At 40.4% G+C, this 25,565-nt stretch overlaps 1 protein-coding gene across 1 annotated transcript in view; it reads right to left on the bottom strand.

Moving 5' to 3' along the window:
- Nucleotides 1-25,565, bottom strand: part of TXNRD1 (thioredoxin reductase 1) — a 219,407-nt gene that overhangs the window by 120,763 nt on the left and 73,079 nt on the right. Inside the window, exon 2 of the mRNA XM_078675001.1 lies at nt 23,602-23,777. Coding sequence (XP_078531127.1) covers nt 23,602-23,777 — 176 coding nt within the window. The remainder of the gene's footprint in view (nt 1-23,601; nt 23,778-25,565) is intronic.

Here is a 25,565-nt window from a genome sequence, read left to right as displayed (position 1 = left end):
CGCACCCGCAATCCACTGCTGATGATGTCACATATTAGATCATTCATGACATGGTCAGTGACATCACTGATGACATCTCAAATTACATCACTGATGACATCATTGATGACATCATCCAGTGAATGTGGTTTGCTTCATTATTTAAATATGCATTATATATATAGCAATTTGCATTGAAGAATAGGTGGATATATATAAATAAATATTTGGATGGAGGATTTAGTAGCAGTGTAATTGACTGTTTACTTGACCAATTTATAATGTCTCACTGAATATAGTGGATAGTGACTAAACTGTGTGAATATCTGTATCACTTTGTCAGTTGTTGTGTAAACTGATTCTACAGTTGGTTACTGGCTATGTGAAAGTCTATATTAGTTATTGATTAGTTAACTGAGTATGTGTATGGGAGTGTGAAAGTGTGTGTGGTTCGGTGGGGGGTGTGTGACTGTCCAAAGATGTGTGAATAGTTGATTCAGTAGATATATGAAGTTAAAACTATATGTTCTAACAGTTGTTTGGGTGAGTGAATATCTTTATGGGTGTGGTGATGAGCAAATATATTTCTCAATGGTACAGGTCCAACAAACTAGAAAAATAAAAGGCAGTGTATGTGTCAGTTGTTGTATATAAATAAGTATACCTAAGACACAATGATTGTGTGAGTGGCTGTATGGATAACTGTATACTTGTAATAATGATTTTATAATTCACTAAGTATGACTTACTATCTAAATGTATAGAAGAAGTGGTGTTTGTATAAGTGTTTTGCTAAGTAAATATGTAAGTATGATCCATTGTTTGCATAAGTGAGTAGGATGACTTCATATGTGAATAGGATGCGTGCTGTTGTTTAATGTCGATATAGATGTATAAGTATTTTTGATAGTGTTCTATTGTTCATTGACAGCATGTATGAGTGAATCCATAGGTAAGTGATTAGATGTGTGTATACATCTATGAATCACTGAGTGGATTTTTAGATACTTGTATTGCTGTGACAATGGATTTAAATATGATACTCTGTATTTTACAAAGAGTGATGAAAAATTGTAATAGTGTATGAAAAGGTGTATGTGATTGTCACGTGGATGATGTCATCAGTGATGTCATTTGAGATGTCATCAGTGATGTCACTGACCATGTCATGAATGATCTAATATGTGACATCATCAGCAGTGGATTGCGGGTGCGCGAAATATAGTTAGTACAACTAACTATATAGGAGCAATTTCAATGGTTTTGTATGAGTAAAATGTCCAGCTAACTATAACACCACTAAAACTTATAGTTTTTTGAGTGAATTTCAAAGGTTTTTTAAAAGCTAATTCCTAACTATATAACTCCTGAAACCTATGGTTTTTTCAGTGAATTTCAAAGGTTTTTTAAATGCTAATTCCTAACTATATAAGGCCTGAAACCTATGGTTTTTTCAGTGAATTTGCAAGGTTTTTTAAATGCTAATTCCTAACTATATAAGGCCTGAAACCTATGTTTTTTTCAGTGAATTTCAAAGGTTTTTTAAATGCTAATTCCTAACTATATAAGGCCTGAAACCTATGTTTTTTTCAGTGAATTCGCAAGGTTCTTTAAATGCTAATTCCTAACTATATAAGGCCTGAAACCTATGGTTTTTTCATTGAATTCGCAAGGTTTTTTAAATGCTAATTCTATTAGCGGATAACGTTTTTATATATGAAAAAGTTTTTTACATCTCAAATGCCGGCTTTGCTAACAGAGTTTTTAAGCACAGGCTCTTTTGTTTCTGGTGGCCATCTTGGGAGACTGCATATCAGAATTTTTTTAATGAAATATAAGAGGATTTGAGAAGTCACTCAAAATGTGCCCTAATTTTTCTTTCTTCAGCACTAATCATAATTTCTATGGCAAAATGAACCCCCTCATTTTGTTCCTTTGCAAATTAAATGTTTCAAGTGTTAACACTTTATTCCAATCAAGATGACTTCAGGTGTGCCATACTTTTGTCATAAGTAAGACTTTTAGCGCTCTAGTTGTTCTTTAGAACACTCTGGGACATTCTGTCATTGGGCTATAGTTGGGCTACATCTGGCTGATATTTGGGCTACATTTGTTTTTTTTGTCTCTGGTGGCCATCTTTGGGCTACATTGGGCTACATTGGGCTACATATGGGCTCTAACATATATATAGCCCAATGTAGCCCAATATGTATTTTTTCAAAGTTAATTTTCGTAAAAACCACTGGAGCACATATCTTAAGACATAGCAAAGGCACATCGGGCTACCAATCCCTACAATTTTGCCAAGTTTGGTGGAAAACCATTCAGCCGTTCGGGCTAAAAGTGAGTCCAACCGCCCTATGGAAATTAACATGGGGAAAACATGTTTTGGGACCCCCCTTTTATCTCGGCCCCGCTTGACGAATCCCCCCCAAACTTTCAGGGAAGGACCGGAGCGCCGCGAGGCAAAGTTAAGGAAAATTTCAGGAAGATTCCTCAACCGGCGCCAAAGTTATTCCCGATAGAATGTTGCGATTTCCCTATGGAAAACAATCCTAACTATTTTTTAAATCTCAAATGCCTGCTTTGCTAACAGAGTTTTTAAGCACAGGCTCTTTTGTCTCTGGTGGCCATCTTGAGAGACTGCATATCAGAATTTTTTTAATGAAATATAAGAGGATTTGAGAAGTCACTCAAAATGTGCCCTAATTTTTCTTTCTTCGGCACTAATCATAATTTCTATGGCAAAATGAACCCCCTCATTTTGTTTCTTTGCAAATTAAATGTTTTAAGTGCTAACACTTTATTCCAATCAAGATGACTTCAGGTGTGCCATACTTTTGTCATAAGTAAGACTGTTAGCGCTCTAGTTGTTATTTAGAACACTCTGGGACATTCTGTCATTGGGCTATAGTTGGGCTACATCTGACTGATATTTGGGCTACATTTTTTTTTTTTGTCTCTGGTGGCCATCTTTGGGCTACATTGGGCTACATTTGGGCTCTAACATATATATAGCCCAATATAGCCCAATATATATTCAAAGTTAATTATCGTAAAAACCACTGGAGCACATATCTTGAGACACAGCAAAGGCACATCCGGGTACCAGTCCCTACAATTTTGCCAAGTTTGGTGGAAAACCATTCAGCCGTTCGGGCTAAAAGTGAGTCCAACCGCCCTATGGAAATTACCATAGGGAAAACACGTTTTGGGACCCCCCTTTTATCTCGGCCCCCGCTTGACGAATCCCCCCCCAAACTTTCAGGGAAGGACCGGAGCGCCACGAGGCAAAGTTAAGGAAAATTTCAGGAAGATTCCTCAACCGGCGCCAAAGTTATTCCCAATAGAATGTTGCGATTTCCCTATGGAAAACAATCCTAACCATATATACATACTGGCTATCGCCAGTAGGTAATATATATATATATATATATATATATATATATATATATATATATATATATATATATATATGTACACACACATATTATTAACAAAACATATACAATATTTTTTCCGTAGGATAGGGAGAGGTTTAAATGTACTATTCCTACTCCAATGAGTGCAACAGTAGGGAAAGCGTTGGATAGCGTAGGGGTAAAAATTACTATTCCCACTCCAGCAAATGCAACAGTAGGGAAAGCGTTGGATAGCGTAAGGGTAAAAATTACTATTCCCACTCCAGTGAGTGCAACAGTAGGGAAAGCGTTGGATAGCGTAGGGGTAAAAATTACCCCTACCCACTACAGAGAGTGCAACAGTAGGGAAAGCGTTGGATAGCGTAGGGGTAAAAATTACTATTCCCACTCCAGAGAGTGCAACAGTAGGGAAAGCATTGGATAGCGTAGGGGTAAAAATTACTATTCCCACTCCAGCAAATGCAACAGTAGGGAAAGCGTTGGATAGCGTAAGGGTAAAAATTACTATTCCCACTCCAGTGAGTGCAACAGTAGGGAAAGCGTTGGATAGCGTAGGGGTAAAAATTACTATTCCCACTCCAGAGAGTGCAACAGTAGGGAAAGCGTTGGATAGCGTAGGGGTAAAAATTACTATTTCCACTCCAGAAAGTGCAACAGTAGGGAAAGCATTGGATAGCGTAGGGGTAAAAATTACTATTCCCACTCCAAAGAGTGCAACAGTAGGGAAAGCGTTGGATAGCGTAGGGGTAAAAATTATTATTCCAACTCCAGCGAGTGCAACAGTAGGGAAAGCGTTGGATAGCGTAGGGGTAAAAATGACTATTCCCACTCCAGCAAGTGCAACAGTAGGGAAAGCGTTGGATAGCGTAAGGGTAAAAATTACTATTCCCACTCCAGTGAGTGCAACAGTAGGGAAAGCGTTGGAGAGCGTAGGGGTAAAAATTACTATTCCCACTCCAGAGAGAGCAACAGTAGGGAAAGCGTTGGATAGCGTAGGGGTAAAAATTACTATTCCCACTCCAAGCGTTGGATAGCATAGGGGTACATTTTAATATCCCCACCCTAGTGAAAATAAATTAATATAAATCACATAATTATAAATTAATCAATCAATTAATTTTAATTACCAATTAAGAATTAATTAATTACCAATTAAAAATGAATTAACAATTTATTTAAAATAAATACCAATTAATTAATTATCATGTTTAATTAATTATATTAAATTACTTCCCACCCTATTCCCCTATAAACCCACAACCCGCTACTAAAAATAAAATATTTGTATTCACATAATTATCAATTAATCAATTATTAAAAATTAATTATCAATTAATTAATTACCAATTAAAAATTAATTGACAATTTATTCAAATTAAATACCAATCAATTAATTAATTAACATATTTAATTAATTATAATTAAATTTCTTCCCACCCTATTCCCCTATAAACCCACAACCCGCTACAGAAAATAAAATATTATTCACATAATTGTCAATTAAACAATTAATTAGAATTAATTATCAATTAACAATAAATTAATTATCAATTAAAAATGAATTAACAATTAATTCAAAATAAATACCAATTAATTAATTAACATATTTAATTAATTATTATTAAATTACTTCCCACCCTATTCCCCTATAAACCCACAACCCACTACAGAAAATAAATTACTAAAATTAAAATATTTATCAATTAATCAATTAAAATGAATTACCAATTATATTTTAATTAATTATCAATTAATTAACAATTAATTCTAAATAAATAACAATAAATAAAATAATATAATTAATTAATTATAATTAAATTACTTCCCACCCTATTCCCCTATAAACCCACAACCGGCTACAGAATTATATTACACAAAAAATAAAAATTAATAATACTTACCTAAAATTCGATATTTTTGTTGTCTATATTATGTCTAGTCGATAATATGTCCATTCTATATTTTTGATTCGATATTATGTCCATTCTATTCGATATTAAAATGTTCTAGTCGATATTTTGGTAGTCTATATTATGTCTAGTCGATATTATGTCCATTCTATATTTTTTACTCGATATTATGTCTAGTCGATATTTAAAACTTGATATTTTGACTCTATACCGTTGTTTGGTGCTCGGCCCTGCACTTAATTGTCAACACTGGCGTTTGTGACAGTGTGCCACAGAGAGAGCTGTCTGAGATAGCCACAACAGTCAATTATTAATTCAATACACATTAAAAATACTATTACCTGCCGCTCAAGCCATTCTTATAGCTTTGGGGGCCTGGAATAGTCCGAATTGTCACACTTACTGGAGTGTGCTGATTAGTAGTTGTGTTGTTACTATCATTGACAGCATGGCAGGGAGAAAGTGTGGATCAAGCTGCAGTGTCCTCCTCACGGGGGCCTCGGACACTTTTTTTTATTTCTCCAAATTAAGCACTGTAAATCATGTTTTGGTTATTTGGTCCAAGGGGTGTGGATATAGGTTATACCTGCTAACAGTGGCACTGGAAATAGGGGTGTGGCGGTTGCAGCAGCACCCACAGATAAACTTGAAAGAGTCTAATTGAGAAAAGGTAATAAAGGAGACCCTTTAATGTGCTTTTTCAGCATCTTTTGAAACGGGGTCAAAGACAGTATAAACGGTCGCTATATATTTTTTGGGAATTTGGGGACTTTTGTTTAATTTTCATTATGCAACTTTGTATGTTTTTTTATTCTGTGATTTTTGTTTATTTTTCTGACTGCAACTTTGTATCTTGACCCCAATAGCACTCTTTCTATAGTACAGCAAAGTGTGAAAATAGGCAGCTAATCTTACGTTTCTTGAATATATGTATATAAAGATAATTGCTTGCTTTGCAACTAAACTTTTTTAACATTTTGAAAAAAACAATTAGCATTTGGAAAATAATCATGAAGTGTGTTAGCAATACGTTTTAGTATGCTCAGCACACCAGCTCACAATATGTTTAATGTGTGATTTGAAAATGTTGAATCGGTCTGATGTTTTAGCTTTTGATTTTAAATGTGTCCTTCTTTCTTTCTAAGACGGAGGCACCTGCAAACCTAAAAATCACTGTCTTTTGTGATGTAGCAGACAAATCATCCGATGTATTATCAGTGTATTATGGCATTTATCGTTCTAATTATATACTGTCACTTTTAAATATATAAGGACATCTGATTTTCAAACATATGAGCGATTGCCAGCAAAATGAGTTTAATTAAAAACCTGATTATTTGTTTTTAATCTTTTTTTTTATTCACAACAACAAAACATACCACCAGACCATGTATTACATTCAGTATCACATGAGTAGTTTATTGCACGTGGTGTCAGGGTAGCAGCAGTGACCGAACTTCTCTCCTGGTCACCCCTCTCTCCTCCTGGTATCTGAACATGCCATCTGAGAGGCCCCCCCCGCGCCTAGGGGTGGGGGGCCCTTAGTGGCATTTCGGGTGAGAGGCAAGAGAGAGAGGCTGGACCAGTGCACATCTGGATGGGGGAGTTGGAGGGGCCGCCAGGAAAATTGAAGAGGTAGGGCAGGCACTTAGCGCGTCACCTAGGTGCGCAGGCGACCCCTCCAGGGAAAAGGATAAGAGCACAGAACACGAGGGAGAAGCCCTCTTTGTCCTCTTGCCTCGGGTGCCCAGTGGGTCACAGCCAGAAGCAAAGTTGCCCACCCACCCATCCCTCATTTTAAAGGTAGAGCTTGCGGGGTCTCAGGCAAGGAAAATGGTGGGGACTCCTGTTTGACCGGGACTGGCCGGTCCTGGAAAGGGAGGCAGTCAATGGGGCTCCGGACTGGTGGGAGAGGGGGCCGTCCTGCTGTTGGCCCTGGACTCTCCGGCCCTACCCGAGATGCTGGTGCTTGGAGGAAGCACCTTGGTGAAAGTTGGTGCGCAAGGAAAGGCGCAAAGCAGTGCCCTGGAGGCCGCGTCTAGGAGGTAGACGACAGGTAGTTGCCTGAAATGGAAGCAATGGAGATGGGTTGTGTCCTGCTAGTACAACCAGCATACAGTGAGACGACAGGTAGTTGCCTGAAATAGAAGCAATGGAGATAGGTTGTGGCCTGCTGGTACAACCCGCATACAGTGTGTCTCTGGAGATCCTGAACTGTAAATACAATTGTAACTGTAACCTGTGGTTCAAACGAATACTGTGCAACCCAATGTTTGTCAATGTGTGTTGGATTGGTTAATAAAAGTTGGTCTAATGTTGACAGTGCATCTACAAATAAAGATGGTTAGCGTTATCTGAGAATTATAAAAGACTACGAAGTGAAGACCAGCCACTGGTATGATGCCTTTTGTGGTGAGAAAAGAGGGGGCAAAGTATGGTGGGACGAATCGCATGTTATATGCCTACTATTCCCTTTCACCCCTTGTGTCGCCCGACCATGTCCTCCTGGAGATAGAGCAATCCCGGAGAGGGCTAGGGCCTCCCAGTCTAGGCCATAATATGTTCTCCACCATCCTCATACCTTCTGAAACATCCCAAGATAGCCCGTCACCTCATAGATTACTCTTTATGCTTCCATACAATGCACCACGCCAGCCACCTATTAGGTCTTGGTGGGAGGGGCGGAACTTCCCACTTACAAGCGGTCTCTGTTCACTGTGCTAAAACTCAGCACACAGAATATGAGTTGTTTTCTGGGGAGGTCCTCGTAGCTTGGTATTCCCAGAACTAACAACGGTGGCGTGATTGGGATGTGAGTTTCCAGGATTGCTGCAAGCTCTGTGACACACTCCCTTCCAGCATGCCTGTGTAATTGAGCAAGTCCACATTGTATGTTAGAGTGTGCCTGCATCTTCGCAGTGCAGGCGGTTGAGGTTTTGTACCCTACTCATTGTGAACAACCAGGATCTAGAGTTGTAGACCCTGTGGAGGATCTTGAGTTGTATAAGCCACAAACTTGTTTTAACTGCTACTTGTCAGGGGTGCCTCAGTGCTGCTTCCCAATCTCTGTTCTCCATAGGGCCCAGATCCACTTCCCTCGTATTCCACAAAGCTTGGAGGTTATCCACCCTATTGTTACTGAGTGCTTGATATGTTAATGAGATGGCTTTAGAGGACATCCCCTCCAGACGTACGCTACGTTGTACAGGGCAACTGTCGCTCGCCATGTAAGGCATGGTGCACCTGAATATATCTGAAAAATTGGGAACCATGCAAATCGTATGCTGCCGGCAGGGTACTGAAGGACTTTTTCCTACTTCCTCCCTCGTCCCCTCCAGGTCTTCAAGCGCCGATATCCCAATCAGATCCCAAAAGGTCTTTCTTTACATCTTTTGCAACCTTTTTTAAACCTGCTTATTTTGATGTTGTTCTACACCTTCAGTGAGAAACAAACATGCCCTTTGAGAGTAGCAAAATGATGGTGGTACGTACATAGTCAAAAACGTGCAAACATACGCAACTCTGTTCCGGTTTTCATGCTGTATTTTTACTAACAATAAAATGCTGATATGGAAATCAAAAATCCAAGTCAGCTAAAAGTCTTTTTTTGTTCTTTGGGCTTTACCCCACGATTCATCTTAATGTGGGTGGCTATGGTATGGACTGGGAAAAACGTCAAGCATTCATCTTACTGGCCCCATTTTCTGCTCTGTATGATTAACATCATGTCTGAAAATTGCAGGGAGATGAAGCAGTAATATCACAATTAATCCCATTACTCCTCCCTGCAATATAAGGGAGATTTCTGGTAGACTATTGCTTCTGTCGAAGCATCCAGTAATAACTGTCAGGAACAATGATCCCTCTAGTTGCTCCCCAAATTTCCACTCACAGGGTCTGAACAGCTACATACCTGTACTGAACTGTACCTGAACTATTTGGATCATTATTGCGGTGCTCTGCACATTTTTGTGTTTTCTTTAATTCTGAGACTTTGGACAGTCCACGTTGTACCACATTCAATCAGTGTTATCACGTGTCACATTATTAATGGCCTATAGTAATCATCTTTTGCCTCTCTTTGAGATATCATTCCGTTTGTGCAGCAAGTGCATGAGCCCACTGAACTATTGTAATGTTAATTGTCCGTCAACTTCTGGCATGACTGTTTTTCTATTTCATGTTTAGAGGAATTCTTGCTAGAAGGTCTTAAATAAATTAACAAACACTACTCACAGTGAGGTGCTATTTACAAGTAAAAATCTGTTGCAGTACTTTCTTATGGTGAATTGAAGAATATGTAACTCATATTAATTATTAAGTAAGTAGCAGAGTCACATATTAGTTGATTGCAAGTTCCCAATTAATTATAAACATATTCAATTTCGTGACATATGAAGGTCTGGTGGGACTAGTGACCTATCTGCAAATGCCCTACAGCCCCGGAGCTCCATCACCACCGACAACTGCAGCCAGCAAAACCATCACAGCTCCTTCATCCTAGGAAGAGTGACGCTGTCCATGTTTAACATTTCACATTTTGTTTATTCTTGCATTCCCTAATGGTATTTGCTTTTTTTCAGGATGGTATGGTTTTGCAGTTTTTTCATGCAACATATTAGTCATGTATATGGCATTGGCTCCTATGTAGGTGTGTGAGTTCAGGTTCTAGGTGGGCCATCTTTGAGAGCAGTGTCATTCAGGCAAAATATAGTGAGAGTTTTTCGCAGTGTCCGTTAGTGGGTCATAAAGGAGTTTGGTATACTGCATATTGCAAAGAGCAAGTGTCAGTTTGCCAATTGAAATGGGAATTGTGTGTGAAATTGTGTGATGGAGCTACACATTTGTCAAAATATTGCCAGGGTAAACGTTCAAAGAAATGCAATGTGTACAGGTGAGTGGGGACACTTTGTGTGTGAGATTAGTGAAGTGAAGGAGATGAAAGGAAGTATGTGCATGAGAGAGTGATGAAGAGGAAAGAGACTTGTGTGAGGTATGCCGATTGGGGTTTAGAAACATGTGAGGACAAAAAAAAGAGTTTAAATTTCTAACAAAGGGATCGCAGAAGGCCTGTAGTATGATGAGAAGAACAGGAGTTGTTGCGAAACTCTGAAGACCTTGTCCTTCCACCGATCACAGTCATGCTTAAATTACTTACTGGTATTGCCGTTATTCTGAGACCTCCTTCCTCACTTTAATTAATTACACATGAGGTATCTCTGCCTACCCCCACACCCAATCACATGTCAACATCTAAAATAAAAAAGTCCCTCCCCTGCCACACTTCCTGTCAGAAATCAAGCTTTCAACCAATGAATGCACCAGTTTATCATACTGGTAGGGCAGGAGGGACTATGAATTAAAGCGATAGAGTAGGACTCCGAGTAGTGCCATTACTGGCAAGTAATTTAAGTATTATCCTTAGGTCCCTATCTCGCTAAAATTCCTTCTACATATGAGGTACTAAGCTCATAGAGGGTAGAACTCTAGAACCAAATACATCAGTAATTCTATGAACTTATGGCAACCTATAGTGCCTCACAAAGGTAGATGAGTCAGACCATTTTGGCAAGGGAAGCTCACTGCAATTCAGCAACCATAGAAAACATGCAATGGGTTGATGTGCCCTGAATTTGTAATGGAGGAGGCTGTCCCTCCATCTCGTTACCAATCAAAGTCCTGATCCACTTACTAAAAGTCACTGTTCACCCTTCTTACCTGGTCCAAAATTCACAAACAGGGACTTCACTTCCGTAAATGAAAGTACTGTGTCCAGATATAGAAGATGTGCCCTTCTCACATCTAGCAAATGTAGTTGAGATCCCTCCTCCCCTCCGTAGATGTAGAAGGAGAAAAGTCTTTCAAAATCACCTCCTGAAGTTTGGGAAAGGAGGAACTGACCACAAAGAAAGTTTTGAGAGTCAGAAAAAGCAAACTGACAATGTCCAATGGCTCAAATGAAGATTTACGCAATGCTGCCAAAAATAAGGTCAAATCCCAACTAGGAAAAGATTGTAATGTTCTAATACAGCAAATGGAAAAACCCTTCCTAGACACCTGCAAAATGAACACCAACTCATCTGGAAGCCCCTGACCTCGCAATCTTTAAACCGTTCACCAGAGCTTCCGTAATGACTCCATCAGCAATGTCGGAAAATCGAGGAGAGACGGACTCATAGGGAGCAGCCACTCCGGAGCCACTTTCATGGCCATCAAAAGAGGGAACCAATTAGCCCGAGGCCAACGAGGAGCAATCAAAATCACATTTGCTTGCTCTCTCCTCACTCTGAACAGAAAAGGGGAAATTAAGGAAAAGCATAAAGTAGACATTTCAGCCACCGGCACGAGAGATCATCCTGCACCCACGCTTGCTCATCCTTCGCACTTGCATAAAACATTTGGGCTTTGCTATTCACTCCTGGGGCAAAAAGATCCATCACTGGCATACCCCAACGACAAGTCACCAGAGTGAATACTGACAGATCTAGGGAAAACTGCAGAGGAGATGGAATGTCCCTGCTGAAAATATCCACTTTTATATTAGACACGAATTACATATAAACTGCTTTCCAGAAATAAAAGAAATCTGATCCCAAGAAAAAAGACTGTGTGCAATCTTGTTTAATGTCCTGGACCTTGTCCTCCCTTGCTTGCTCACAGAGGTTTTTGTCGTAACATTGTATGTCCATAACAAGACTGCTTTCCCTGTCAAATGACACTTGAATGACAGGAGAGCTCGCCTCACTGCTTTAAACTCCCACCAGTTTGAGGATTTCAGAGCATCTCTGCAAGACCAGAATCCTGCACTTAAATTGACTCTCCCCATGCACCCCAACCTGACAGACTGGCATCTGTTGTAATTATTAGGGGTTCTGGACGATTCAGTTGCACTCCCTTCGGTACATTGTTCATGTCCGTCCACCATGCCATATCGTCTTTCACTGGGTGAGACATCGGGATTTTGTGCATCAGAGTTTGAGAACTCGTATTACAGTATGTCAAAATCCAGGCAACCGACTTAGAGGCAAGGTCTTCCTGAACCCTGAGCTACAATAAGACCTTTGGAGCTCTGTGTCTTAACAGTTCCAAAATATGACTCTGAATCTTGGCAATCCTTTGAGATGGCAAGAGGGTCTTTCCTTGTAGTGTAAGAAATTGTGTGACTATATTTGTGTCAGATCTTGGTCAGGCTTCAGATTGGATTATTCCCAATTTATGAGAAACACATGAGTTTGTAAAGTTTCCAACACTGTGCTTCTGTGACACAACAGCCTACCTTCTGACAAAGCCTAGATCAACCAATCCTCAACAATGGACACAAAATTCCCTAAAAATGAAGAGCTGCAAGAGATGCCAACCCTTTGGTGAAGTCCCTGGGAGAGGATATGAGACCAAAGGGAAGAACTCTGAATTGATAATGATCTTCCCCCAGTGCAAACCACAGTACGTGAAGATAAGCATCCTCCATATCTATTGATGTCATTCAATTCCGTGGCCTTATCAAAGTGAGAATAGCTTGGAAATTCAACATCCGAAGGTGGAGAGTTCTTATCCAAAAGTTGACCCACTTCAGGTCCTGTGCTGGCCTGAAATCTTCTGAAGGCTTCTGGACCAAGAAAAGGATAGAGTAAGTACCCTCTCCTTTTTCCTTCTGCAGTACTCTCCCAAATACATTTTTCCTGAGCAATGAGTCTACCCCTTGAAGAAGAGCCAGTCATTTGGGACTTAACACAGGAAGATGAGGGACCTTGACCCCTGTACTTGAGTTTTTTGTAGAAAGTCTATTGCATAACCCTTGCTGATTATGCACATTACCCAGGCGTCTATTACATCTCTTTGCCAGACATTAAGAAAAGTAGGTAGCCACCCTCCCATTGGCACAGCTTTTGGTTACCATAATTGACAGGATCTTCCCTTTGCTGGACCTTGCCTCCACGAATCTTTCTTGGGAGAAAAACGTTTTTTTTTTATTTTTATTTTTTTATCCTCATTTGCCGTCTTGCCGCCCATATCCTTAATCCTTTCCAACCTCTGGGCTGTTGTTGTCTCTTAGGCTGGTCTAGAGTAATGGGGCGTAGACAACACATATTTTTGAGTCTGATCCCCTCTCGAGACTCCTCCTTGAAACCTGACCCAAGATGTGTGTCTTCCACCATCTCTATTCCTCGTTATCGAATCCAAATTCCAGCGAGACAGGCTCGGGCTTAATCATTGGATTTTTAACATAACTATAACTTTAACCAAAATTTTGCAGGAAGGGTATCCAAAAACCTCTATTTCTTTTAGAACAATCTAACATATCTAACTTTGCTATGTATCTCATAGCTAATACCCAGTCCAATAAGGTAGGACTGAGTGGTGAAACCCATAGTTTACATATCTCACGACGCGCTAATAACATAGCATAAAAAATAAGTCTAACATTGTTACCCAAAACTCTGTTTTGTAAATCGTATCTCCCAGAAATAATTAATTCAGGGCTTACCTCAATGGGTTGGCTCAATGATTTGGAGAGGGAGTTACTCACGTCAATCCAAAATTGTTTGATATTCGGGCATGATACGAACATGTGTAAATCATCGACATTTGGGGCCTTACATTTTGGACATTCCACCAATCCTCCTTCTTTAAATTTAGAAAGCCTGTACGGGGACCAGTATGCCCTGTGGATAGTAAATAAAACATTTCGCCTTAGATTGGCAGGTTTAACAATTCTATATAGCATGCTCATAGTTACTTGCCATTGGTCTTCTGTAGCAATCCTTGGCAAGCTATTCTTCCACAGGGTCTCAGGTAGATCAAATATCCCATCCTCCATTTCCAATATTCGCCAATACCAGCAAGCAACTTCCTTCTTAAAAGCCGTTAACTCCAGTTTTAATTCAAAATCGTTTTCCTGTCCAATCCCTGATCCTGCATGGTTTGCCCAACTTTGAATCTGCAAGTACTTGTATTTTGAAAAAACTGGGCCCCAGTTTTGTTGACATAAACTCCAGGGAATCAATTTTCCATCCTGAAATAAATCTCTCCATCTTTGTAGGGCTGGCTCCTTTATCAAATTTAAAGCTAACGCATCTCTTGTCCAGGTCGGAGCTCCCGGCGATTCCCATATCGGAGCCATATAACTGAGATAAGGGATCTTAGTTGTTTTTCTTATTTTATACCAAGTCTCGGCCAAATCTTTCAGAGTCTTGAGTTTCACTTTTTTGAAAAACTTAGGGTCTCCAAACTTATATAAATAACCAAACTCATGATAACCTGATATCTTCAGCATTATTTTAAAAAGTTCGCCGATCTGAGAATGAACAAGAGAACCCAACAACATCCTGCAAAAAAGCCCATGCATATATTTGTAAATCAGGAGCCGCCAATCCTCCTTTATTTATACTTCTTCGTATTTTCCTCCATGAAATTCGAGAGGTTTTTGATGCCCAAATAAATGAAGTTATCATACTTTGTATTTTTACCAACCATTCCTTTTTAAAACACAGCGGAATAGCTTCAAACAAAAAAGTAATTTTTGGTATAATCACCATCGTTACAAGATTACATCTCCCATATATTGACAAAGGTATGTTCATCCAGCCCTTTAGCATATCACCAACCTCTTTTTTTACTCTGTCCAGATTAGTTTTAGCCAAGTCCTCAGTCTTCTGTGTGATCCTAACTCCAAGATATCTCATTTCTGCTGTAGTTTTTACTCCTCTTGTGTTAAGATTCCAGGTCATTATTTCGGTCTTTTCTTGGTTTAGCTGGTAACCAGAAATCCTACCAAAATCCTTTGTTATCTTTACTAGATTTTCCAACGAGCTAACTAAACTAGTAGAATAAACAATAATATCGTCCGCATATAAACCTAATTTCCTTGACCAGTTCATCACAGCAAAAGGGGGTATCGCTTCTGAAGCCCTGATTTTACAGGCTAAGGGTTCTATATATATATTGAAAAGTAAAGGTGATAAGGGGCATCCTTGCCGGGTGCCCCGCATTACCCTAATAGCGGATGTAAGAGTGCCATTTATAAGTACACGTGAAGTCGGAGCACAATATAGTGAAAAAATAGATTGTGTAAATCTATCTCCTAAATTAAGATGTTGCAAAAGAGTTTTTAAATAAACAAAATTAGCACGATCAAAAGCCTTGGCAGCATCTAATGCTATCACTGCCAAGGGATAATCATACTTGGAAGCTAAATCTATCATGCCTATCAGAGAGTGGGTAAGGTCTTTTAAATACCTCTTTTTAACAAAACCTCTTTGATCTTCATGTATCAATTTATGGATGATTTTACTAAGCCTGTCAGCCAAAATTTTTGTGACAAATTTATAGTCGCAATTTAAAAGCGAAATCGGCCTGTACGCATCCATATTTTTGGGAGATTTCCCTGGTTTGAGTATTAAAACAATGTTTGCCTCATTCCAAGAACTTGGGATTTTCTCTTCCCCCCTAAATATTTTATTATATAAGTGACAAAGAGTGGGGACCAACGTATTATCAAAAGCTTTGTAGACTTCTGCGGGTAGACCATCCGGTCCAGGGGCTTTTCCCCTTTTGCTGTCCTTGATAACTTTCATCAGCTCCTCTTGAGTAATTTCCTTACTAAGCCCTAACATGTCCCCATCTGACAGTGGTTTTATTAAAGATAACCAGGTCTCCATCTCAACCCTATCCGGACAAAGATCTTCTGCATAAACATTCGTGAAATATTCCTGAAATGCTTTAACAATCAATTTATTTTCTGTTATAGTGTGATCTATGCCTGGTTTCTTGATCTCTTTAATATGATTCCGTACAACATCTTTCTTGGCTTTCCAAGCTAATAACTTGCCACATCCCTCTCCATATGAAAAATGTGCCAGCTGACTGGCTTCCCATCTCTCTTTAACTCTCTGTGCAAGTAACGCAGTGAGCTGAACCTTTAAGTCCAAAAACTTTCTCTCCCAAGGGCCATCTAAGGTAGTCGCATCTTGGGAAGTCCGATTCATTTCGCACTCTCGAATCTCTTTTTCTAACTTTGAAACCTGACTATAATACAGTCTTCGCCTTTTCGCACCCTGAGCTCCCATTCTACCTCTCATAAACGCCTTACACGTTTCCCACACTATATCATCCTTAGCTGAGCCTACATTTACTTCTAAAAAAACTTGTATCTCTTCTTTGAGAATCTCTAGGATTTCTGGGTCACCTAAAATTGTCCGATCTAATCTCCAAACTGAGGTAGCTTCTTCTCCTTCCAAACTCAGATTTAAACTCACTCCAGAGTGGTCTGATAGATGCGCCCCTACATGATCTACCCCTGTAACTCTCCCTTTCAATCTATTATCAACCAAAAAAAAATCTATCCGTGATTTGTGTTTATATTTTTTGTTATGAAAAGTAAATCCTAACAGTTGTGGAAATTTACATCTCCAAATATCACAAAGACCAAGTTGCCCCATCATTGACTTAACTTTGGCAGTCATTTTAGTGTTCATTATTGCTCTATTATTACCCGCTCTATCCATCTTCCCATCCAATACTGTGTTAAAATCCCCTGCCATAATTACCTTACCAGGAAAATCTAATAACTCCAATTCAACTTTCTCTAAAACTGTGGGATCATCTATATTCGGACCGTAGTAACCCACCACTGTCAACACTTCACTCGAAAGTCTCAAACTACAAATCACCCATCTTCCTCTACTGTCTACTACACTTTTTTCGACTACTATGTCAGATCCTTTTCTTATCAAAATACCCACCCCCTTCGTAACCAGATCTTGGGATGTAAAAAAAGCGCTTGCAATCCATTTTTGAGTGGAAAATATCTCTTTACTTTCCTTTTGTGTTAAATGTGTTTCTTGCAAGATGATGATCTGTGCGGATGAGTCTTCTAAGTATTTCAGAATCAGCTGTCTTCTAGATTTGACTCGGAGCCCATTAACGTTCCATGTGAGGAACCTTAATTCCTTATCTCTGGCCCCACTCATCATACTCATCGTGCTTGCCATGTGCTGCCCATCTTTTCTTCCTGTTTAAATCACAGCAAGACTGCTCATGAGGAATATTTTTTATAATTTTCTCCCTTACCCCTATCCCACCCCATCCCCTACACTCACTTCCCACCCTGGAAAACCCAACCATTATTCCCATGGCCTAGACCTAGGCCTGTGGATGTCATAGTGGTGGTATCTCTTATTTTTACAAATTGTTAAATTGTTATGGCCGATATTCCTATTTCTTTACATCGTGAATAACGTCCAAGAAAGCATCAACCTCGTCCACAGTACGGAAATTATACATTTTGTTGTGCCACATAACTTTTAGAAAGGCGGGAAATTTTAATTGAGCCGTGGCTCCAATCTCCCTTAGTGGTGTCAATCGCTTTCCCATCTCCCATTGCCTATTTGCTGTGGCCGGTGACAGATCTGACCTAATGTCAACTGGTACTCCATCTATTACAATAGATTTTTTTTTTAAAGCCAGTGACAGAATTTTTTCTTTTAATGAGTAGGTCGCAAAATTAATCAAAATTTTCCTTGGCTTAGCCCGGTCAGGATTCAACCTAAAAGGATCTCGGTGTATTCGTTGTATATCACGGGCCAAACTTTCCTCCTCTTCTTCTAGTGCTAGCTCTTTCTTCAGTAACTGCACTACAAAAGTCTTTATGTCTGTCCCTTCTTTTCCTTCTGGAAGCTTAAGAATTTTTAGATTATTACGCCTTTGCATATTTTCAAGCCTTTCTATCCTATCATCCATTTGCCTATCTTGAGAATATAAAGTCTCTATCTCCTTTCGATTATCCTGAACTCTTCCCTGCACAGTTTTCATTGCAGATTCCATCTCTCCTGCACGTATCGTTAGTTTATCTATCTTATCCTCTAGCAGGACGCATGTAGCACTAATGCGCTCTTGATTCCTTCTAGAGGCTTCGAATCCTAAATGGATATCTTGTTCAAGTTTTCTTAAAAGTTCCATGACAGAGACATCTGTTGAGGCAAAACTCTCTTGCTGTCTTAAAGTTGACTCAGCTTTATTCATAGGATTTTCTTCTCTCCTTGTAAATATATCTTCTTCCGACTTATCTTCCATAGCATCAATAGGTGAGCTTTCAGCTGATTCACTTAATGTAACTTGTATGTTAGATTGAACTATCTTCTCCGTAGGTGGCTCTACACCACAACTTCCTCCCTTGTCCCCCTCCATCTCTATATCCAAATCCAAAACCTGAAATGGGTTGGGTGTTGAAAGAGTTGACCAATCTTGTTCACGTTCTTCCATATACTCAGACTCTACTACCTTGCCAGCCCTATTCTGGGAGACAGAATCCGGTTTCAACACCAACACTTTTGGAACTGGCTTAAAATATAGGTTAAGTGAGGGAGCTACAGGGGTCTTAAACACAGCCTTCTCTTTCTTTTGCCTTTTTTTCTTTTCCCCCTTTGACGGTGAGACCTTAAGTTTATATGTTGTAGAACTAGGGAAAGCACTTTCCTCTGACTCAATATTTTTTAATTGTTCCACTTGTGTATTAACACTTTTACTTATCCCCACACGTCTTTCTTTGTCGGAAACAGGAAGAAACAAGACACACACCAAGAATGAATGGGGAAAACATGGCGGCCGGCTAATCAGCGGGTCGCGGATGTCGGGATAGTGGTGGTGTCAGTCTAATGCGTGAGGCCGATTATTGACTGCTGGCGCTTGTTCCATGCGAGCGCTTACCTTGGGGGAATCACGGCGAGCTATCGGAGGATATTGGAAGCCGTTTGCCGGCTGAACACGGGAGACCTGCAGCAGCAGCGGCGGATGGCGGAGAACGCAGAGCAACAACCCGCCGAGATTGAGATTGAGGGGGCGGAGTCGCGTTACCTGCCGGCTGGGAGCTGGGAGCGAGCGGCGCTGGGTGTCTGCAGAGGCCGCCGAGTGCTTGCAAAAATCGGCACTCCAACAAGTGGAGGAAGGGGCCGAGGGCTGGAAGCAACTACGAGCAGCCTCGAGCTTAAGAGTGTATCGCAGCGGACTGCTGCAAGACAAGTAAGCAAGAGGGGGAAGGAGGGAGATAAGCCCACAGGATATCAACTGAGGAGCAAGAAGTGGGACAAAGGAGAAAAACGTTTTTGCTGAAATTTTTGCTTACGCACATCAGATTTACAATCTCAGCGAGGAGACAATTTCACTCTCTTATTCTAGAATGTCAGTGAATCAGACTTCCCTTCATATTAAAGTTTATGTGTTTGATCTTTAAATGCCCTAGCGATCCTAGAATTAAACTGCTCTACGAAAAGCATCCTGCCCTGAAATGGATCTGTGACTAATACTGTTTTCTCAACAGCCTCATTTTCAATTTCCTCATCCAGAGATTACGTCTGGCCTCAATCGCAGCTCCAGAAGACATTGTGGTCACTTTGACAACATCTGAAGAAATATCAGCCAACAGCCTTGCATGTTGATCCATACCTGCCAACAGCTCTGAACATTCCTGACTGCCTTGAATAGCCAGCGCCAGCTGATGAAAGTCCCTAATGAGCAGCTGAGCCGTATTTGCTGCATATAACTGGCTTTCAGAGCCAGATCCTCTACTATCTACTTTGATTGTATGGGAAATCAATGATCACCTTTCAACATATAAAGCTTTTAGAGGAATCACAAGACATTGACTTTATTCACTTCCCTCCATTCTCCCATTACCATGTCCTAAATTGCTCCAGGAAACGTGATCATCATAGTGGAAGATCTGACATATTGTGGGAATATGGCATCTCCTACCTCCGCCACTCGAAAGGGCAGAAATCCCACATTATGTGCAATATATGACAAAGAGTGTACCACTTTTCTTTTCTCCTGAGATATCTCACTGATGATGTGGAAGGTTTAGCTGAATACGAAGACACAGAATTCCACTCCTCCCATCTCTTAGAACTCTTGCCACTTTGTTTACCTTTCACAGAGGCTAATGCCCTTGATACTGCTTCTTCAAAGATGTCCTGCACCTCTGTCTGTGACATGAGAGGAGGACAGGAATCTAACTTAATCCCATCCCTAATAGAACGTTTTACTTTGCATTGCAATTACTCTCACATTACTGAAAGTTTGATCTATTGGCGCTGCATTACTATTAGCAACGCCAATAGTTCAAACTTTCAGTAATGCAAAACCCATTGCATTACAAATGCTTGTTTTGAACTTCTGCTGCGGTCGGTCTGCAGAGCTACTGGCCTGGCAGTCACTAGTATTGACACCACAAAGTGTGACAAAGGACGACCTCCTATACTCTTTTTCCATTTATAAAATACAGATTCATCAACAAATTCTTCCCCCTTTCTATTTACATTGATGCTTGAAGTGACAGGAAATTGACTGCGCACCGTAAGGTAACTGTGGGTTCACTTGTCGCAACCAATCAAGGGAGGCATTTGAGGTGGTCACTGCTGGATATTACTCTTTTTAATCAAGCATTTTTTTAGTTTGACGCCAAAGGAGATTTCAAAGTGTTTAGGCTTATCAGTTGAGGGAGAAGAAATTACACAAGCATTTATTTCAATCAGCCAATCAGTCACCAGTTTATTGACAGTGCCTGTAGCTACTGTTTGTGCGAATTCACCAAAATGGTTTGATAGTGAGTGCTCCCGGGCTTTGCTGCATCTTAAGAAGGCCGTGAAACAGATCCCACGTGACAGTGCCTGGGTGGCAGCTTGTCAAAGAAATTACAAGGGGGCTATCAAGGAGCAAAATCACTTGCTACACAAACAAGCATGGGAGGAGCTGACAGAAGCATGTAAAAAGAAGGATTGGACCCTTTTCTGGAAGATTATTACCAGTCCCTGTTACACAGGCCCAGAGAAGCCAGGATCAACTCATTATATTACCCCAGAGCGGTGAAGGCCAACTTTGAGGGTGTGTATGACTAGGGTGTGTATAACTATGGCCATAGTGACTAATACACTCTGGATAACAGTTGTCTCTCTGGCACTAGAGCTATCTCTTTTAGTCTTGATGAGGTAATATATTGGGTATTGTGGGTTTGTCACAGAATAAAGCCCCTGGTCCGGATGAGATCCCCCCGGACCTTTTTCTAAACAATATAGAGGTCTGGGTCCCTGTGTTAACCACAGTACTAAATGCTTCTGTGAGAACAATAATGCCCTCCTGGTGGTCTACAGCCACTATTGTTCCGATTTTTAAGAAAGGGGACAGGGACAATCCTCACTGCAACCCCTCTATGTCCCTCATTGAAGCCACAGTTAAAGTCCTTGGCTGAGAACTATTAAACAGGCTCTCAGGCTGGGCGGACACTAATCAAATTATTTCAGAGGTACAATATGGGTTCCGCATAGGCTGATCAATCATGGACCAATGCCTAAACCTCTCTGTTTTGATAGCGATATACATAGTAGCTAAGCCTGGTGCTCTATTTTGGGGTTTTATGGACCTCACCGCAGCTTTTGATCAGGTGAACCACCGCAAACTCTGGTCCCTGCTCGGTGATCTCGGGGTTGACCTGGCGGCTATAAATGTTTTAAAGACCCTACATTTTAATACAACCGCTTCAGTCAGGTACACCCATGACAGGAATGCGACTGATCCTTTTAGAGGGGTGAGACAGGGATGTATATTGGCCCAAATTTTGTATTTACGTTATATATTAATGGACTGGGAGCATCTCTGACCGCTTTATAGGCTGATACCCCAGAATAAGCAGATCTGTCCAAGTCCTGTTGTATGCAGATGACGGGGTATTGTTAGCTCAAGCCCCCAAAGGTTTGCAGGTCCTACTGGATAGTTTTGTGGGCTTTATGAGTGGGATGGACCTTTCCCCAAACATGTCAAAATCGTATGTTATGGAATTTGGTAAGCAGGCCACTAGAAACAACACCTATAAAGTAGATACCCCTATATTGGCAAAGGTCCCAGCCTTCTCTTATCTAGGTATTCTATTTGGTGAAAAACTACATTTGAAACCTTTACAGGAGGAGAAGATACTTAATATGGGGAAATCAATGGGAGTAATCGCAAATTATACACACAGACTAGGTACATGGTCACCGGGGGTAATACTAAAATTGTACAATTCCTTCTGTTTAACTATGGCACTGTATCGAAGTGAGGTATGGGTGTATTTAGCGGCTAATAATCTCCAGACCACAGAAAACAAATATCTCAGAAGAATTTTGAAAGCGCATCAGTGTATTGCCGCGTACACAGTCCATTAAGAATTAGGAATGAAGTATATCCTGGATTTGACGGTGGTTTAACCATTGTTATGTTGGGTAAAGATTTGGTCCAACAAGGAGGAGGGTTTTAACCAATTAGTGTTTATGGAGTGTCTCTCGCTTGATCATGGATTAAAAATCCCATGAAAAGATACGTCAAGGATACCCTTACGGCTTTAGGCAGAGCAGATATATTTATACAACATGACACAGTGAAAGTACAGGACAAGCACGTAGTGAAAGAATTATTTTTTATACATGCTAGGGCCTCTAGGGAGGCAATGAAGCTTAGAAAACCTAGGGTAAGAGGACACGTCCTAGTGAAATCAGTGTTGGATATGGAGCTTTATTTATTGATTTTAGAAAAAGCCTATGATAGATTTTTAATTACCCGTATTGTTGCATCATTTATTGGCGTCACCTTTTGTTTTGGCTTTGTTGCACATGTAGAAGACAGAGGTCCCTGTGGTTGCGACAATTTGGTCCCCACAGGACACCCTACATTTTGTTTTTTTAGGCAAAAAATGTAAGTAACCCTGGCGACTGTTTCTTAAATCACTCTTAAAGGAAATAAGTTTCAGACATGCCTGTGTAGCTTTACAGCATCTACAGCTTCTGCCAAATGCCCATACGCTATTTTGTGTTGTTAATTTTTTAAGAGATGCACTTAATTCTAGACAGTCTAGAGTTGATTAAAAAGGGCTGGTGATTGGTGATTTCGCACACCCCATGTGATATGTTGGTCCCAATGAATTGGGCCAGGTTTTTATCATGGGTTCTCTTCTGTGTCAACAATTAGATCGGTGGGTGTATCTGAACTGTATCTGGATCCTTACTTGATGGCGGAAGTGATAATGTTTACATTGTTAATTTGTGAATTTTGCACATTGGTATTATGCTGCTAACAATTTATCCTGTTCTCGATGTTTTAGTCTTTTCAATGTTGTCTCTTTTTTGGCTGTGATTCGTGCAGAATAAAGAGTATTATTATTATTATTATTATTTGCGTTTAAAAAGAATCAGTACAATGGGAGCACTAGGAACTTCACTCTAATGAGAGCCACTGTGTAAAAGTAGGAAATCAATAGGATACTGTACCTTTTTGCAACGGTTGCAGGTTGTTTTACTAAAGATAACTACATTGTTTGTATCAATATAGTTGAGCACTGTTAATTTCGCGTCGATATTTTCTTTTGTACTTGCGCCATTTCTTCTGGGGGAAATGTTTTTCATTTTTGCTGCTTCTTTTGTCACATTGTAAAGGTCACCTTCGCCTTTCAAGAACAAAAAACACAATCATTAATTCAATACAGCGATGTATTCATTTTCTTGGCTACAATGTATTCTAGTCATGACACAAAATAACTCAGTAAGTATAAAGACTTTGGATTCAACATGCAACAGTTCACAGGTTTGGTCCTTTCATTCGCCATTGCGAATTGGATCCACTATAAAGTGTAGGTCATAAAACACCAACAATGCTCGGCCAGATACCCAACAGGATGTGTGAACATTTATACAAAAGCTTATGAACAAGAGCACACCAGGACCCAGTAATGGCTTAGGTGGGACTTCGGGTGTAGAGAGGGACTGGCATAACAGTGACAGCAACAACAAATGTGAAGATCCTCTCAAGTCCTTAGAGGCGGAGAGTCAAAGGGAACCAGATCCTTGAGGGCTTGCAATCTGAGGTCGAAGTAAAGGCATTTCAGTGGTAGGGTGACAAGAAGGAAAACTATAAGACTCTCAGTTGGCACAGGGGTGGTAAAGGGAGATCTAATGATGAAGGATCTGGGACCAGAAGGTGCACCTGGAGGTATAGTAAGAGCAATGCCTTTGGTAAATGTACACAATAATAAATGTACAGTAGCGCTGCCAATTCATAGATAACCTTTTTTTTACTTGATGGTTTTATGAGTTAAATAAACACTTACTGCTGACAACCGAGGGGGCTGAGAGCAAACAACACGACTCTAAGAAGAACAGTAGTGGGACAAAACCCCTGAGGAGATTGCCCCCAGGCCACTGGCTCAATTGAAATTGCCTACTCTGTTGTATTTTCCTATATTATGTAAACTGCTCTTGGACCCACACTGCCCGCTCGCTGGTAAATGTGCACCCACTGTGTTGTTATTGTAAAATGAAAAATAAAGGCGATAAACAAAAACACTCCCTGCTGACATATGTACTTTAAGCCTTCACTGGGGTAAAGAAAGTGCCATTGATATATGTAACTATGTATGTGATATTTGTAAGACGCGAACCTAAACAGGTAGTGGAGCGCTGTACAGGGTCAAGAGCAAACATACAGTTAACGAGTGATAGCAGACGTAGCTGAGTTCTAGGCACAGAAGTGTACTGTTACTGCTTTGTGATGGTAGAGAGTTCTTTAAAGATATGCATCTTCAATTCTTTCCTAAATTGGAACAGCTTTATAGCTATCTTGAGGACTACAGGGATACTGTTCCGATGTGCATAGATGTCCCTTGCTCACTTTGCCACTGGATTCAAGCTAGCCTGGCTGAAGAGGGGTGTTACCCTGAAACCGGTCCCAGTTGCATGTTTCCGGTTCAGGGAAGACCTGGCTTGCCAGTTCGGGCTGGACTGTTCCCATGAGGCACAGGTTCAAGACTGATTTGCATATAGCTGGGTCTGAACTAAAGTGACGAAGTGAGCTAAAGAACGATGGTGGATTCAACACAGATCTGTGACTGGGGGCGAGTGTCTGAAAAGTTTCAGAACTCCGTCCATCATCTCCTTGTGTTTGCTTCACAGACGTAAAAGCCCTGCTGTCATTTTTGTTTGCTTTTTTACATTTCTTAGTATCCAGCATGATGGTGTGCTGCCAGATGAGCAGAAGTTCTTCTCACAATGGCTTTGTAAATGATGGTTTTGAAGATGGTGCCGGCAAGCTAGGAGTCCCAGTAAAGCTACATCAGGGTCACAACGAGGTGATCATATTTCTTGAGACCTAGATGAGACGTGCTGCAGCATGTTGATGCTCATAAGAGAGGCGAAAGTGGAGTCATAGAGGCCATGGAGCATGGAGTTACCATTCTGTT

This window comes from Lissotriton helveticus, chromosome 1_1 (assembly GCF_964261635.1).
Source record: "Lissotriton helveticus chromosome 1_1, aLisHel1.1, whole genome shotgun sequence".
NCBI lineage: Eukaryota > Metazoa > Chordata > Amphibia > Caudata > Salamandridae > Lissotriton > Lissotriton helveticus.
Note: the sequence above shows the minus strand (reverse complement) of the source record. Positions and strands in the feature narration are given on the sequence as shown.